Source organism: Dichotomopilus funicola (assembly GCF_033296635.1).
Source record: "Dichotomopilus funicola strain CBS 141.50 unplaced genomic scaffold C8A04scaffold_35, whole genome shotgun sequence".
NCBI classification, from domain to species: Eukaryota; Fungi; Ascomycota; class Sordariomycetes; order Sordariales; family Chaetomiaceae; genus Dichotomopilus; species Dichotomopilus funicola.
Genome location: NW_026944056.1, coordinates 227192 through 242999, shown reverse-complemented (window position 1 = coordinate 242999; position 15808 = coordinate 227192). Strand labels below are relative to the sequence as shown.

At 55.1% G+C, this 15808-nt stretch overlaps 5 protein-coding genes across 5 annotated transcripts; 3 read left to right on the top strand and 2 right to left on the bottom strand.

Moving 5' to 3' along the window:
• Positions 1-1973: 1973 nt before the first annotated feature.
• Positions 1974-2882, top strand: C8A04DRAFT_12559 (uncharacterized protein; the record flags this gene model as incomplete). The annotated part of the gene is made up of 1 exon (XM_062777374.1): positions 1974-2882. The coding sequence occupies one exon, from the start codon at positions 1974-1976 to the stop codon at positions 2880-2882; it is 909 nt and encodes a 302-aa protein (XP_062636644.1).
• Positions 2883-5032: 2150 nt separating this feature from the next.
• On the bottom strand, positions 5033-6820 carry C8A04DRAFT_12545 (cytochrome P450; the record flags this gene model as incomplete). The annotated part of the gene is made up of 3 exons (XM_062777370.1): positions 5033-5701; positions 5750-6434; positions 6546-6820. 3 exons carry the CDS (start codon positions 6818-6820, stop codon positions 5033-5035), a joined length of 1629 nt encoding a protein of 542 aa, XP_062636643.1.
• A 1324-nt stretch (positions 6821-8144) lies between these two features.
• C8A04DRAFT_12528 (uncharacterized protein) lies at positions 8145-9248 on the top strand (the record flags this gene model as incomplete). The annotated part of the gene is made up of 1 exon (XM_062777366.1): positions 8145-9248. The coding sequence occupies one exon, from the start codon at positions 8145-8147 to the stop codon at positions 9246-9248; it is 1104 nt and encodes a 367-aa protein (XP_062636642.1).
• A 284-nt stretch (positions 9249-9532) lies between these two features.
• C8A04DRAFT_37632 (Endoribonuclease L-PSP-domain-containing protein) lies at positions 9533-11381 on the bottom strand (the record flags this gene model as incomplete). The annotated part of the gene is made up of 4 exons (XM_062783953.1): positions 9533-10024; positions 10849-10935; positions 10992-11195; positions 11319-11381. The coding sequence occupies 4 exons, from the start codon at positions 11379-11381 to the stop codon at positions 9533-9535; spliced, it is 846 nt and encodes a 281-aa protein (XP_062636641.1).
• A 1037-nt stretch (positions 11382-12418) lies between these two features.
• Positions 12419-14881, top strand: C8A04DRAFT_37631 (glycosyltransferase; the record flags this gene model as incomplete). The annotated part of the gene is made up of 3 exons (XM_062783952.1): positions 12419-12676; positions 12750-14388; positions 14451-14881. The coding sequence occupies 3 exons, from the start codon at positions 12419-12421 to the stop codon at positions 14879-14881; spliced, it is 2328 nt and encodes a 775-aa protein (XP_062636640.1).
• Between the last annotated feature and the right edge of the window lie 927 nt (positions 14882-15808).

Here is a 15808-nt window from a genome sequence, read left to right as displayed (position 1 = left end):
CGTCGCGTATTTCTCGCGACCCGACGCGTCTCCCAGCCGACTCACCTTTTGTCCCCCTCCCACTTCGAACCCCTCTGTGCCCCCTCTATCTCTCCCCCCAAGCGGCGGGATGCGCCAATGTGTGGACAATGCCAAATTGGCCTGGAGAGACTCACTTCAAAAGGCGCCACACCACGCCTCAGTGTTCTGTGTGAATCTGGTGAATGTCTCTTCCAATGGAAGAGATGCCTTAATATTGGAATGATTCCCGAATGCTCCAAGAATGGTACTCGCATTCATTTTCGGAAACAAATTTTCACCTAAAGAAAACTTTGACATGGCTGATTTTCGAAGCTAAAAATAAGGGTCTCTGTCCCCAAGGTCCATCCTAATCGTCGGAGCCGAGCCTTTCCCACCTTGGAGCAGTCGGTGTGGAGTTGTCTTCAACAGAGTCATGCCCCCGCACCGCCAAAATAAGTGGCAAGGATATCAAAACCGCACCCTCCATCATTGGGAACCTGCTTTGGATGTGGCTGGTGTGAATTCTTTGTTCCTGCAGTTTGCAAAATGCGTGAATGTGCAGAGGCAGTCCCTAGGTATTGGTATGCCCCTGATGATGTCCCAGATCCCAGCTTGCTACTCCGCTCCCACCTTTGTTGCAAGTCTCGATACAGACACCGTCATGAGTACCTAACTTACTTGATCGGGCACTGGCCGAATGGCATCGGGGCCCAGCATAACACTCAAAACGCATTGGTAGGTAGTTGGGCCAAAAACAGCCTGCATGTTCAACATTCTAGAAGACGCAACACCGTTGCAAAAGGGTGGGAGGATGACGCGGATCTGGAGTGAAAACCAGGCTGGCCACATCATAATAGCCTGGGATATAACCCAAGGTTCGGTCTCACGGATATTGCACTACGCTGCCTTTTCCTCAAGGGCAGAGTACAAAGTGCAAATGCCACAAGAAGAAGCAATGGTCTGTCCTTCTACGGACCGGAGATTGATCCACACAAGATACTCTGTGGCGCGACACAGCTCGTCCTGGACTTCTCCCTTGAGGAGGGAGAGGAAGAACAGTTCGAAATAGGCTTCCTCCAACCCCCGGGCCGCGGCCGTCTTTCACGAGTTCTTTTCATTCTGCCTGCTGCTATCACCACTGCTGCCTTCTTCCGAGTTTGCCTTGGACCTTGGCCGATTGCTCGGAGGGTGGGCGGGAAAACAAGGAAGGGTTTGGGTTGGGACGGTATTCCGTAACGGCTTGGCTTCGTTTAACTATCATCCCTCCGTTCCACACCCGATTCTGCACGAGGGGAGGGACTACGGCTTTTTGTGCAGAAGCGATACCCCCTCCCCCATTTTCGTCGCTTGTTCCTAAAGTGGTTGCAGGACAGAGGCATGGGAGGGAGAAAGACACTTTGTGGAGGGTTGCGAGGAAGAGGGGCATCTGGATCGCACAAGCCCCGGCACCATTGGCTCGCGCCCCCTGGGCAGCACCTGGAAGCCCTGCCGAGCCTGCACAACCCCCGTCATGTGGCCCACTTTCTGCGCACCAGCCCCTGTCGCCGACTGCCGCTTGGGCGGGCCTGCTCTTATTATGGCGCATTCTCCTCTGGTCCGCCCTCTCCGGATCCCGTCGACAAGATTCCCGTCCCTCTTCCGTGTCGCCTTCTCTCACTGCAACATCCGCACCACCAGCTTCTTGCGTGAAACAAGTCGACGATTGTGCCTACATCAGCCTCAAGCACACTACGAACATTTCCAAATCATATCGTTTGCTCTCAGACACTACCAATACGAACAACGACAATCCGTTTGCTGCCATCATCGACCTTCCCAACCACTGGCGCATTCAATCGCATTTCCCCTTGTCGTCGCAAACCGTCTCTGCCGGAAGTCGCGTACCGTCTACACTCCCGACAAGTTCTTCCGCATCCTCTGCGGTTGCCTGCTCGAAATACCGACGCGCCTACATTCAAATACGTTCCTCCAACATGTTGTTGCCGTCGGCGCTGCCGTGCGACTCGTCGCACTCGTCGCACTCTCCGCGCCTGACGCGACTTCAAACGGCGCTATTCGCGTCGCCGCCTTCCAGCCCCCCACCGCAAGTCGCACCGCAGACCGCGATAGGGAACATCTTCTCTACCTGCCGTTCCCTCCAGTCACTCATCGCCAACCCACCCGCGCATTCTACAGCCCAGGAACCCATCACGCCACCAAATTCGACCCGCCAGCATCTGCCGAGTCCACCGCTAGCGCATGCACCATCTCCTCTGAAGCTACGCCTACGATCGCGTAAGAAGGCAGACGGCGCAACACCCTCGGGCGAGCACGGCCCAGCCAGAAAGCGCATCGTAAAGCGCACCACGTCAATCGCGCAACAAGCACCACGCGGCCCCAATAAGCGCCGCCGCGCCCTCGACGACGATGCAGGACACGAAGACGACAGCGACATGGAACACGAGACGGAACAACAGGACGACGGAGACGACAGTCGACCGGAACCAGCCCCGCTCCACACACCAAAACGCTCGCGCATTGCGCCCGAGGTCATTCCGCTCGGTCTCGAACGCGCCGACTACCACAGCCTCCACTCCTCCTTTTCATCCTCCTTCTCCTCTGACAGCGGCGCTCTCGCAGAAGGCGACACCGAGCAGCCGGGTACCGACACTGTCGTAGAAGGAGACGGCGAGGCGTGGAGCACGGAGGAGGATCGCATCCTCGTGGAGCTGGTGCTCGAGAAGCTCAAGCTGACCAAGTCGGACTGGCAAGACTGTGCGCGTAGCCTGGGCAAGGACCGCAGTAGTGTCGGGCGACGGTGGAAAAGCCTAATGATCAATGGGGATGTTGGGTTGAAGCGGACGAGCCATCGGCGTGGGAGAATACATGGAACTTGGAGGTGATGGGGTAGATTGTTCAATGGGTTGTTTTTTTCATTTGTTTCGGGGATCTTTGGGGGTGTTACCGTACGTGTATTAATATGCAGCCTTGCTCTTCGGCCCCTCCATCATTACAGCAGACGGAAACGGCGTTTACTCTCCGAAGGGGGAAGGGGGTCACGGCTGAGTTTGGGGGGATTTGTTTAGTATCTCGGGCATTGGATCCATCTGGCGGCAGGTCATGGCTTTGGGAACAACGGGATTGACAGGGAGTTTCGGACTTGGTTCTGGAGGAATGGATATTTGGCAGGTTGAGGTCATGATCATTTAACATCACATACGGTAGTAGGCAGACAGAACCAGCCAGTCGTGCCTAATGCTATTTGGACATACATTAGTTATATGAATTTACGAAGTAAATCACCTCAAGCAAACTTCCGCGTCCCGTCTTTCACCTTGTATTCCAGAGTGGCCTCTAACATTCTTGACAGCGCTGCGGTGGCTTTCTCGTCCCTTAACCCCGTCTCCATCACCAACCTTCGGACCCCCACAGCCAAGACCCCCAACCCCTCTACACGTCCGCGCACGGTCCGATGAGCTTGAGAGTGTGGAGGCTATCACGATCCATGGGGCCCTCAGACCCCATGGACCCCACACAGATATGCAGGAGCAGGACTCCGGGGTGGCACGGTGTTCCGCCAAATTGAGCAACCTTGCCTCGAGATGTCTCACCATTGCTCAGAAACAAACATGGAGCCCACTGATCAGCGAATGTGGCAAGGTGGGCGCGCGCGGCACAATGAAGATGCGAAGCGGCACGGCTGGGCAGGGGGGGCTCATTCCGAGAAGTGAAGCAATCAATGAGACTGCCATCTCAGATGGATGGATGGAGCAAAGGACTAACTACCCGGGTAACTTATTTGGATACCTAGCCAGGAATGTCTCTTTTTTAGAAATTGTATGTCGGAGGAACAAACGGATTGCGAGATCATCACTTTGGCCAAGCCTCGAGCAACCGACCAAACCAACCTGGGGCATCAACCCACCCACCTTCACCTTGACCTTCACTTGTGCGGTCTTCAATTTCCAATGTGCGATTTGATCCCGGAGCTTCCGCAGTACTCCGGGCAGCCTGCAGCGGATGCAGACGCCAAATGCAAGGCCGAGAATTCATGTGTAATTGCACGTCAGAACAACCCCAACAAGGACCCAAAATGCATCAAGTGAAAACCCGTAAACAAAAAATCGTCTCGTCTCGTCTCGTCCTGTCCCGGACTGAAACATGCGCCGTGGTCCGTGAGGGCGATGCTTTGCATGAACCACTGCAGGGGCTCCACTGTCTGGAATCCCGCGAGTTATCACAGCACCATCTCAACCATCGCGCTCCGGTCATCCCGGAAGAGAGCTCCCCCTGTGCCGCTCTCCCGCACACCCGTCAGCTGAGCACACGGGATGTTTTATGTTTCAGCAGCAGGACCTCAGGCGGTCCGATCCTGCTGGTAGCCGGGACTGTATTTGGGCCCGGACTACTCGAAAGCTAGAGCTGAGGTGTGTAAGAATGGCTCGCCGCTCACCTATTCCTCGGAGTTAAACTTGGGCGCAAAATGACTTCCTCCCACATAGTCATTGGGTTTTGAAGTATGCACTCGGTTTTATTACCCCTTCAACGAATGTTAGAGCTGCCCGCTTACCTAACAACTACTGTAGACACGCCTCTAGCTATGGGCACGCAGAGTGCATTTCAAGACAAGCATGTACTTAACCTGCGGTCCGTATCTTACATTTGTCAAAACGCACCCACGTACATATCTTAACCCATTGTTGTCCTTCAATTTTGAACGACAACCGTTTTATGGCCTTGGAATCCTCCCTTGGATTTCCCGCCCGGCCGTCCCTTGACTTAGCTGAAGGGACCTAGTTCATCCCGTGCAATCCGCAACTATAGCAACGACTCGGTGGTTGGAAGTGTTCAAGTACGAGGTGAGGTAATAAGAGAGATTGTGAACCCATCCTGCTGACTAGAGACTATGTGACAGAACCGTAACGATTATGCGCCTTTCCGAGTAAACCCGCGAGACATTGTAGAGTAGAGTACAGCAAGCAAAAAAACCCAAGAACCCCTAAAACACAACAAGCTTATCAAACAGCCCAACCCTTATCCTTTCTATATTCTATCACCACCCCTCGACCACCGTCGCTTTAACATACATCCCGTGAGCCGGCCGCGCGGTAACGCCACCCTTGATCTCAATCCTGGACTCGTCCAACTCCTCCTTATTATGCAGCTCCACCTCGAACCTCCCGATCCACGACGCCAGCAGACACGCAAACTCGGCCTTAGCAAACGACATGCCGATGCAACTGCGGGGGCCGTGCAGGAAGGTCATGAAGGCATAGTTGCTCGTAGCGCCACCACTAGCGGCCGCACGGCGGTCGGCGTCGTCAGGCCCGGGCATCCAGCGGTCGGGGTTGAAAACGAGCGCGTCGGCACCCCACATTGCTTCAGACTTGTTGATAGCCCAGGGCACCAGAACGACCTGGGTACCCTTGGGCACGCGCTGGCCGAGGATGGTAGTGTCGCGCGCGGCGACGCGCGGGGTCAGGGGGACGGGCCCGTAGTAGCGTAGGACTTCGTTGCAGACAGCGTTGAGGTAGGGCATCTTGTCGATGTCGACGCTGGAGATGCTGGAAGCTGCGTCGTCGGCGCCCGATGGTGGGGGTAGGTGCTCACGAACCTCGGCACGTAGCCGCCTCTGCACCTCGGGATGTTTGGCCAGGAGGTAGATGGCCCAGGTCATGGATGAGGCGGTGGTCTCGTGGCCGGCGGCAAGGAAAGTCATGAGCTGGTCGACAAGGTTCTCGTCGGTAAAGGCGCCCGACTCGAGGGCGACGGACAAGATATCCACGTCAGTCCGTTCCTTCTCCGCTAGCTTCTGTTTCTTTTCTTGGATGATATTGGCGCACACGGCCCGGATGTGGTGAGCGGACGCGTCGATGTCGCCGTTGCGCTTGACCGGTAGCAGCGCGACGAGCCTTGGGTGGGTGATCAGGCCGAGCAGCTGGAGGGTGCGCGCCTGGCGGCTCGGCTTGAAGAGACGGGCATATGCTTCCGTCAGAGGATTTCCAGGGTCCTTGATAGCATTGAAATCACGACCCAGGCCGGCCACGCCAATAATGTCGAGGGTGATTCGCGATGCCCAGCTCGACGCTTCAATCACGCCTGAGCGCCCGCCGGGTTGGCCATTCAACGCAGCACCCTTCAATATTTCTTCGGTCATGGCTTGCACACCCTCGCGGGCCTTGGTCCAGAAGACGGGGTAAAGGTCTTTGATATGGCGGAAGGCAAAAGCCGGAAGCAGATTCCTCCTCTGCATCTTGTGTACGTCTCCCTCGGCAATGAGCAGGCTGTCACCCAAGATGCGGCCCAATACAAATCGGACCGGGCCTGGGCGAACAAAATCATAGCTCTTGGTAACGAGCACCTCGGCAAGGGCCTTGGGCGAGGTCATAAAGAGTTTCTCCTGGTTGAACAAACTCAGGTACCGGATAAGGCCATCGTTCGGGACCGAGTTGATCCTGGAAGCCAAGTTAGCAAGCAGGACGGTAAACTGGGTATTGGGTGCTGGGCTGCGGATTGCGGGCCGCGGGCTTGAAATCGGGGAAGAAGAAAACAGGACAACTCCTCACCACTCGAGCATGGGGACTCCTGTAGGGGACGCTCTGATTTTCCCAAACTGGCCCATGAACCATGAGTTGCCGCTCGGTTCAGGCAAGCCGCGAAGCGGGGAGAAAAACTTTGGGTAGAGGATCACGGCCCAGAAAGCATAGGCTAGGCTCTGTACTGCCCACAAGGCTACAAAGGTAGGGAGGAAACCGAACGGTGTCCATTGTGGGATTCTCCCAGAGGAAAGAAGGTAGGCGCCGCCTAAAGCGACAGCTGTTATGAGGCGGTAGGGAATCATGGCGAACGTATGGGTATTGGCGATTAATGGCTGGACAGGTGCTGTTCTTTTTGGCCTCGTTGTGAGGTGTAAAGGGGAAAGGCCGGATAATATATCACGTTGGGTTGGGAGTTGCCTAGTGTAATATTGTGTCGGTGGTGAAACCACCCGCAGCACTCTCGTATAATACCCGGCTTTTAGGGTCGGCCCCTCTGATGTTCCTAATAAAAGGTTCCGAGAGAGTGAAAGCGGGGAGGGAGAAAGCGTCTCCGCCGCAGGAGAGACGATTTCAACCGAATTTCTAATGATGTGAAGTGCCTTGGGCCAACAATCCAGCGATCCAGCACTCACTGCCGGTGGAGGCTCCCCCAAACGGGCCAAACCCACCTCAACCGGGACTGGAACTCAACGGGGCGGGCCAACCTGGGATGGTGTTGGTGGTGTTGCATGCCGAGGCTGGACACGGAGCAACTTCTTGGACTCCGGCTCCGTTTGCAAGACTCACTTGGCCAATAAAAAGGTGGGCATCGTGAATGGCGACCGGAACCGGGGGCCATGAGTAGGGCGGAGAACGGGGGATTGTTGCCACGACTCGGCTGAACCGTTGCTCCTTGGAAGCGTTTTCCAGGGGTTGTTCGGTTTCGCTCCACCAGGCCACGGACTGCACAACGACCACAGCTGTAGGCCCCAGTGGTGTCAAAAGCCTAATATGGCAATTTCTTCGAAGTCGAATACGCGGGATCAGTAATTACCATAGTACTTAAACGCTTCGGAGGCCACGTCAGCTGAGTGCTTTTGTCTTGAGGCCGTTTACTTCAACTTCGACACCCAGGCCATGACAAATCGGCGCCGGCGATGGACAAACTGGGTTCTGAGATTGAGGAGTAAAATGTGAGATTTGAGGTGAAGAGTGGACGGGGTGCGCAAAGTTATCGTGGGTGTGGGGGAGTCGCGATTTCCCCTTTAGGTGCTCCCATTCAACAGGTGGGGCCACAGCACAACCTTCCCGCTATCTCTACTGGGGGCTGACAGAACTACACTACCTTGAAGCTGGCCACTTCCCGTCGAAATTGAATTGGAGATATGCGATTGCGAGGTCTTCGAGCCGGCTGGCGGGGTGGATTTCAACCGCCAAGCGCAAGCTGATCATCGCAAGGGCGTGGTCGAGGAGATCCCCCGCAATCGGATGCACGTTATCTTCGACAGGTTGCCTTTGAGGTTGTGTTGTGAATGGTACTTAAAGAACAGAGTCGAGCGCCCGCGCAAATTCTAGGAAGTAAGAAAACCTAGCGGCTAATAATTCTTTTCCATCGCCCAGAGGAGCAAACGGTGTTCGGTGTCCAACATGGCCACGTCCGTCACTCCACTCTCCGCAGACCCCCCTGCAGGCCCGGCGCCGGTCCGGGATCCGATCTTGCAGCTCCGAGAGGCATCACGGAAGCTGGTCCGCGAATGGGGCTTTCTCCGGCCGACCCCCGTCCCGTTCCCGCTCTCCCCGGCCGCCGTGCACTGTCTCATCGAGATCGGCGACTATGGCTGGCGGGCCTTCCCGGACCTCTGCACTGAGCTCAACGTCAGCCCGGCTCAGGCCTCTCGTATGCTGGTCGAACTAGTCTCGGCCGGTCTTGTGAGACGGGAGCGCCAGGGATCTTCGGCTGCTAGGAATGATGAAACCTACGTCCTCACTGCTTCCGGAGAGAAGACACTCGCCGAGATCAACACCTATGCCCGCGACCAGGTCGCCAAAGCACTGGCTGCTGCTCCCCCAGGAGTAAGTGCCGTCGATTTCACGAAAGCATTCCAAGCCTATGGTGCTGCTCTTGAGCGATCCCGTCCTGTCGGTGATACCCCCACCCCCGATCTCACTCCGAGCGCCACCCCAGAAGTCCCTTCATCACTACTACCGGCCCCTCCCACGGTCTCCCTTGTCACTGGCTATCGCCCGGGTCTTCTCGCCCGCAGCCTCGAGATGAACGTTGAGTACTATTACCCGCGGAATGGCTGGGGCCGTAAGTTTGAGGTCGTCCTATCCGCTTCACTCGGCGACGTATTGGACCGACTGGGTAATCCGGTGAACCAAGTGTGGTCGGCTGTGACAACAACACCCTCCTCAGAACCTGGCGCCCCGCCGCAAGAGCGGACGGTGGGTACGATCTACGTGGATGGCGAGTGTCCAGGGAGACCTAATGTTGCGCGGCTGAGAGGGTTTATCGTTGATGGGTCGGCCAGAGGGCTGGGGGTAGGGAAGAAGTTGTTGGATGCGGCCATGAAGTTTATAAAGGATGGTGGTTTTACGGAGTGTTTTTTGACGACGCAGGCTTCCTTGACGGTTGCGAGGAAACTATATGAGAGGGAGGGTTTCGTAAACGTCAAAGAAGACTGGTATGAGGGATTTGGACCAGGCACCCAGCAGGTGACATATGTCTGGCATCGACCGCGAGACCTGTGAGCGATTGCTGTCCCTGCTGGCGTTAGGTTACTAGACTCCTCCATTGGTTCTAATGTCGTTCGAGGCGTACCGTGACGATTCTTTCTATACCTTAGCGGAAAAGAGAAGAAAAACAAGGAAAAACAGGTCGCCTTCCTAAATCCGTGATAAATAGCTACACTACTGTGTTTGTAAACCCGGTCCCCCGTTTATCCCCGTACGCCATATGACATCACTTTCAAAGTTAACCGTTGACCTCAAACCATCACTTCCTGTACATTATCAAACCCACCTGAAGTACCCAGCTAAATAGCAAGCAACCCCCACAAAACCCCCAGCCCCCAAGATACCGCCCTCCAAGCCGCCCACATAACCCCAACACTCACCACGCCAAGCACCACCATTATCATCCCGCGCATCTCGAACGCCTCCTCCGCCTCCATCTTCATCAGCTTGCGCTGCTTGCTGTGATAATAATCCCCCGCCTCTTCGCCCTTACTCAGATAACTCCCGGGGGTCCCCGGCGTTCCTGGACTTAACCCCGGAGTCACAGCGGGCGACGCCGTGGCGCTAGAGCCGGGCCGCTCTTTGTCGTAGCGGTAGGGCTGGTACCGGTATATAAGCCGGTGTAACCAGGGCGGCAAGCGAGTTCTGCTTCGGTGATCCGAATGAGCGGCGTCGTCGGCCGCCGTTGAAGTAGGGTGAGCGTGATAACGGGTGCGGGAAATCGAATGGCGGAGGTCTACGAGGGCGAGAGAGAGGAGGAAAGTGGTGAATATGAAGGGGGTCATGATGAACTAGTGGTTTTTAGTCAAAGGCGCGCAGCGAGGGTAGATAGGAAGATGTACCTTATAAAGTGTCGATGGTTCCCTGGGCCGCTGGGCATCTCCCCGGTTCGCGCTGACTGGCACCGGCGGCGGCATGGTTAAGAGTTGAAGTTCCGGCGTTAAAAGGGGTTGATAGCGCGGGTACTCCGTACAACGGAGGTATGCTCTTTGATCGCCGACGGCGGGGAGGGGGAGATGTTACGGAATTATGGAAGCGCCAGAGGAAAGAAAAACAGAACCAGTATTACCAGCCGAACCAGCCCGATGAGACGTGACGCGGCCGACATCAATCAGTGGCTATGGTTATGGCTGTGTTGTCGGCGAGGTGAATGTTGGACCAATGAAGGTGGGGATATAACGTGACTCTGAATCCTGTACATGCACCTTTAACAGGACCCGAGGCTCGACCTGGAGGACATCTTATTCAAGGGTAAAACAAGACGTTCGGAACGCTAGTGGAGGTCCCCGCTCTACAGATTGCTTCTAGACTTGTCGCGGACGAAGGAGCTGAGGTAGCTTGCTCAGGAACTGTGAAACACATTCCTTGTTTATTGGCTAGTACCGGCCGTTGGAAGGTCGTCATCATGCACTGAGTGACTCCACTCCCTGCTGCTGATCTCGACGGTTACTCTGAGTTTAGTTAAACGTTGACAGGGGGCCTTCAAAGCGGGTAGGAGCTTCCATTTTGACCTGACTTGACGGGCTTGGGATCCTTAGTCAATTCTATTCATTTTAATATAAGACCCCCGCGAGTCTTTTTTTCTCTACGGGAGAGCGATGCACTCAATCTCAACGTCAACACCCTTGGGCAGCTGCTTCACAGCGACACAGCTGCGAGCCGGCTTATGGGTGAACCACTTGGCATACTCCTCGTTCATGGCCTAAAATATTGGGTTAATCATGATATGATGTCTCAATCCTGGCCTAGATTACTTACAGCAAAGTTGGACATGTCGGTTAGGAAGGCGTTGACCTTGACCACCTTCTCAATGCCCGAGCCGGCCTCCTCAAGGACAGCCTTAAGATTGGAGATGCAGGCGGCTGTCTTCTCCTGAATGGTACCCTCGATTAGGTTGCCCTTGGCATCGCAGGGGATCTGACCGGAGCAGTAGATGGTGGTGGGAGTCTTAATGGCCTGGGACTACGGGGATTGTCAGTGCCATGACGACCTCATGGAGGGGTACGCCGGGACAAAGGTCTCGAAAGACGTACGTAGGGACCCGCAGCTAGTCTCTTCGTCAGCATTGAGGTGTAAAACATTGACAATAGTAAGCAATGGCAACTTACGCGGGGCTGCTTTCTCGGTGAAAATGGGGGTGGCGGACATGGTGTTTAGAGGACGAGACGAGAAAGAGTGTCCGAGTCGTGTTGTTTTGCCCAGGGTCGTTCGGAGAAGTACTGGAAAGGATTGCCTCGTTGCTCTAGAGAACATGGTTTTAAAAGAAACAACGACGGCCCGGGGACGCGGTTTTGAAGTGTTCTCCCCGTCCCACTCCGTTCTTCGGACCACGGCAAGGAGGGGTTACCCGCGGGCTACGAAGGTACCTGTTGACCCTAACCCCGCAGCCCGGGCCGGGCCTCAGCTTTGCGCAAATGTGCCGACCACTCCGGGCGGAAACCAACGGGATCGGCGGGGCACTAACCCATCATAACGGGAAGACATGTACCTTATCGGGTGCAATGTCCGGTAACATACAAGTTGCCGTTTAAATAGAAAAGATCCCCTCCACTAAGCCGGTATTTCGACAGTCTTCACGCGATTTTGTTCGACGCGCCTAGAAGAGGTGGCTGCCCCGACAAGCTTCCATGCATGCTGCTGATACGGCCCGTGGGCCCCCAAGGGAGCTTGGACCAACAGGGATCTTGGCGGCCCGGGGGTTACAGTCCGAACCCACCTCAGGTTTCGCCAGGTGTCCAGAAAAGATGTTTGGCTTTAGTGGAGCTGGTCGCGAGACACTGACTACGCAGAGCTGATTCAGCCCTGCCGTTAGGAGGCTTAAAGGGGTACGACGCAATTTAATATATTTCCAACCGCGGGTTTCTTCGCCCTTTCCGCGCAACTCACGCCCTTCTTCAACTTCTCGACTGTCTTTAATCTTTCCTTTTGTTAGTCCCTTTCGATACCCCTCTCGGGGTTTCTTTATTGACGCACGAATTGGGGGTTTCATAGAGCGTCTGATTGGCGAGGTGAGTCTATCAAGTGTTTGCGTCAAACATTGTCAGCAACGACAACCACCTTCAAAGTTGCACGTGTTGCCCTCAACTTTCCGTGGAATATTTCTCTGTTCTGGCATTTTCGTTTGTGCTCCTAGTTTTCTTATGCACACCCGCTGACGCGCTCCTCACCCTCGCAGCCTCCACGCCATGGCCTCGCCCTCGACGCCCCAGGGCACTCTACGTCAGCGGAATGTCGGTATTTCGACGAAAAAGACCAAGGATGGCGCCTCTTCCGACGTCGAGCTGGATAAGCTCGTGAAAGCTGCGGCCGCAAAGTCCTCTGCCAACTCCGAACGCGACTTTAAAGCCGTCTTCGTCGTCATCACCGCGCTCGCCTTCCTAACCCGGTTTTGGGGCATCAGCCACCCCAACGAGGTTGTCTTCGACGAAGTCCACTTTGGCAAGGTACATCCCATATTTCGCTTCGCCAGTACCGTGAGAGTCAAATTGGTGCTTTGGCTAACGGCATCCGTCACAGTTCGCCTCGTACTACCTCGAAAAGACCTACTTCTTCGATGTTCACCCCCCGTTCGGCAAACTCCTGTTTGCCTTCATGGGCTGGCTTGTCGGTTACGATGGCCGCTTCCACTTCGAGAACATTGGCGACTCCTACATCGTGAACAAGGTCCCCTACGTCGCGTACCGCTCCCTGCCTGCCATCCTCGGCGCATTGACGGTCTCCGTGACCTATCTTATCATGTGGGAGTCTGGATACAGCCTGCCAGCTTGTGTCATTGCCGCCGGCCTGATATTGCTCGACAACGCCCACATTGGCCAGACGCGCTTGATACTGCTCGATGCCACGCTTGTATTTGCCATGGCATGTAGCTTGCTTTGCTACATCAAGTTTTACAAGCTGCGCCACGAGGCTTTCTCGAGGAAGTGGTGGAAGTGGCTGATTCTGACCGGATTCGCGTTGTCTTGCGATATCTCGACCAAGTATGTCGGCCTGTTTGCCTTCATCACGATTGGCTCTGCCGTCATCATTGATCTTTGGGATCTGTTGGACGTCAAACGGCCGGGGGGCGCACTGAGCTTACCGGAGTTTGGCAAGCATTTTGCCGCTCGTGCATTTGGCCTGATCATCATGCCTTTCCTCTTTTACCTCTTCTGGTTCCAGGTCCATTTCTCCATCCTCACCCGTTCCGGTCCTGGTGACGATTTTATGACTCCCGAGTTCCAAGAGACGCTCAGCGACAACGTGATGCTCGCTAATTCGTACACGATTAATTACTACGACACCATCGTCCTCAAACACAAGGAGACCAAGGCTTTCCTGCATAGCCACGCCGACCGCTACCCCCTAAGGTACGATGACGGACGCGTTTCTAGCCAGGGTCAGCAAGTCACCGGCTATCCCTTCAACGACACCAACAACCACTGGCAGATTCTTCCCGCTGATGCGGATGACCAGAAGCTTGATCGGCACGTTTTGAACCACGACCTTGTGAGGCTTCGCCACCTGGTCACCGACACTATCCTGCTTTCTCATGATGTCGCCTCTCCTTACTACCCCACTAACCAGGAATTCACCACCGCCTCCATTGCGGACGCCTACGGCGAGCGGGCCGCTGATACGCTGTTCGAGGTCCGTATCGAACACGGCAAGCAGGGCCAGGAGTTCAAGAGCGTCTCCAGCCACTTCAAGCTGATCCACAACCCCAGCAAAGTTGCCATGTGGACACACCCCAAACCGCTCCCCGAATGGGCCCACAAGCAGCAGGAGATCAACGGTAACAAGCAGATTGCGCCGAGCTCCAACGTTTGGCTTATCGAGGATATTCCCTCGCTCCCGGCCGATGACAAGCGGCGCGAGAAGCAGGAGAGAAAAGTCAAATCCCTACCGTTCCTGCGGAAGTGGTTCGAGCTGCAGCGGTCCATGTTCTGGCACAACAACCAGCTGACTGCCAGCCATCCTTATGCGTCGCTCCCGTACCAGTGGCCATTCCTGCTCCGTGGTGTGAGCTTCTGGACCCAGAACGACACCCGCCAGCAGATCTACTTCCTTGGTAACCCTCTTGGCTGGTGGCTCGCTAGTAGTGTCCTGGCTATCTACGCCGGCATTATCTTAGCCGACCAGTTCTCACTGCGCCGCGGCATCGATGCCTTGGATCACCGTAAGTCACTATCAACCTGCCTTGCCATCTATCCTTCACCCGCTGACTCGAACCCCTTTCAGGCTCCCGCTCCCGTTTGTACAACTCGACTGGCTTCTTCTTCCTCGCCTGGGCTACCCACTACTTCCCCTTCTTTGTCATGGGCCGCCAGCTGTTTTTGCACCACTACCTACCAGCCCACCTCGCCTCTGCCCTCGTTACGGGCGCCATCGTCGAGTTTGTCTTTAGCCAGGACAATGCCGAGCTCGAGCAGGCCCACCAGGCGAGCAAGGCCGGGAAGAAGCCAGCCGTGCCCAAGCACCACCTGACTTCCCGTGAGCGGTTTGCTGGCCAGAGCTTGCTGCCCGCGTGGATTGCTGCTGCTGTGATTCTTGCAGTAGTAGCCGGTAGCTGGTATTTCTTCCTACCGCTGACCTACGGCTACCCCGGCCTGTCGGTCGAGCAGGTCGTTTGGAGGAAGTGGTTGGGCTATGACCTGCACTTTGCCAAATAAAGCGAAAGAGAGAAAGGGGGTTGGATGGGTGTGTGATTAAACAAAGCTAAGGCTAAAGCCTTCGCTAGCTAGCAATGAAGAAGAGGTGTACGATTGATTGCAGAGGGGGCCGCGACATTGCAAAAAGTGTATAAATAGGCAATGGGCCAGCCCTTTTCTTCGTACGGTCTCGGCGTTACAGAATGAAATTGGCTTGATTTGGAATGATGTACCTTTATTTATCTTACTTGCTACCAACACGAAGAGAAGCATGCCACGATGACCACAGTAGGCATGTCAAATGTTCTCCAACTTGTATCCATGCACAAGTACCACATTTACGTAGTCATCCATCATAACCATGATCGGATGGGTGTGTTGTTTTATTCGGACCTACCTCTAATCTCTCCAGTGTATATTTGTAGACATTTTGATCCGCTCGATTGGCATTGAAACTAGACTTTTAACCACGTCAGCAACTTGCATCGAAGGTGGGAGGCTCTCCCAGGGAAGCCCAGGAGGCCAAACAAAAAGATAATTTGAACAATAGGAAAAAAACAACAACAAAGAGCCCTTCAGAAACCCAGATTATAAGCACCACCAACCCCACCATCTGAACCACCCCCTCCTCAAGATCCAATCCAAAACCGACCCCGCAAGCACATGACGGTGCAAGCGTTTTTCCATAACAGAAAGTGAGCCGGGGAAGGGACCAAGAAGAGGAAAAGATAGCCAGACAGCCGAAAGGAGGGCCATCAACCCCGAGACTCCTCAACGAGAACGTTGGGAGCAACGAAGCGACTACCAACCCGAGGAGGTTCAGACGGCTCTTCCTAATTTATGTATTGAAGGGTTGCAACCGGCGTTGCGAAGATCATCATATGGGCTTCTCGTGTTGCGTTTCGTCGTCGGGTAGTGCGTTACCGAATACACTTGTGGCGTGTATAT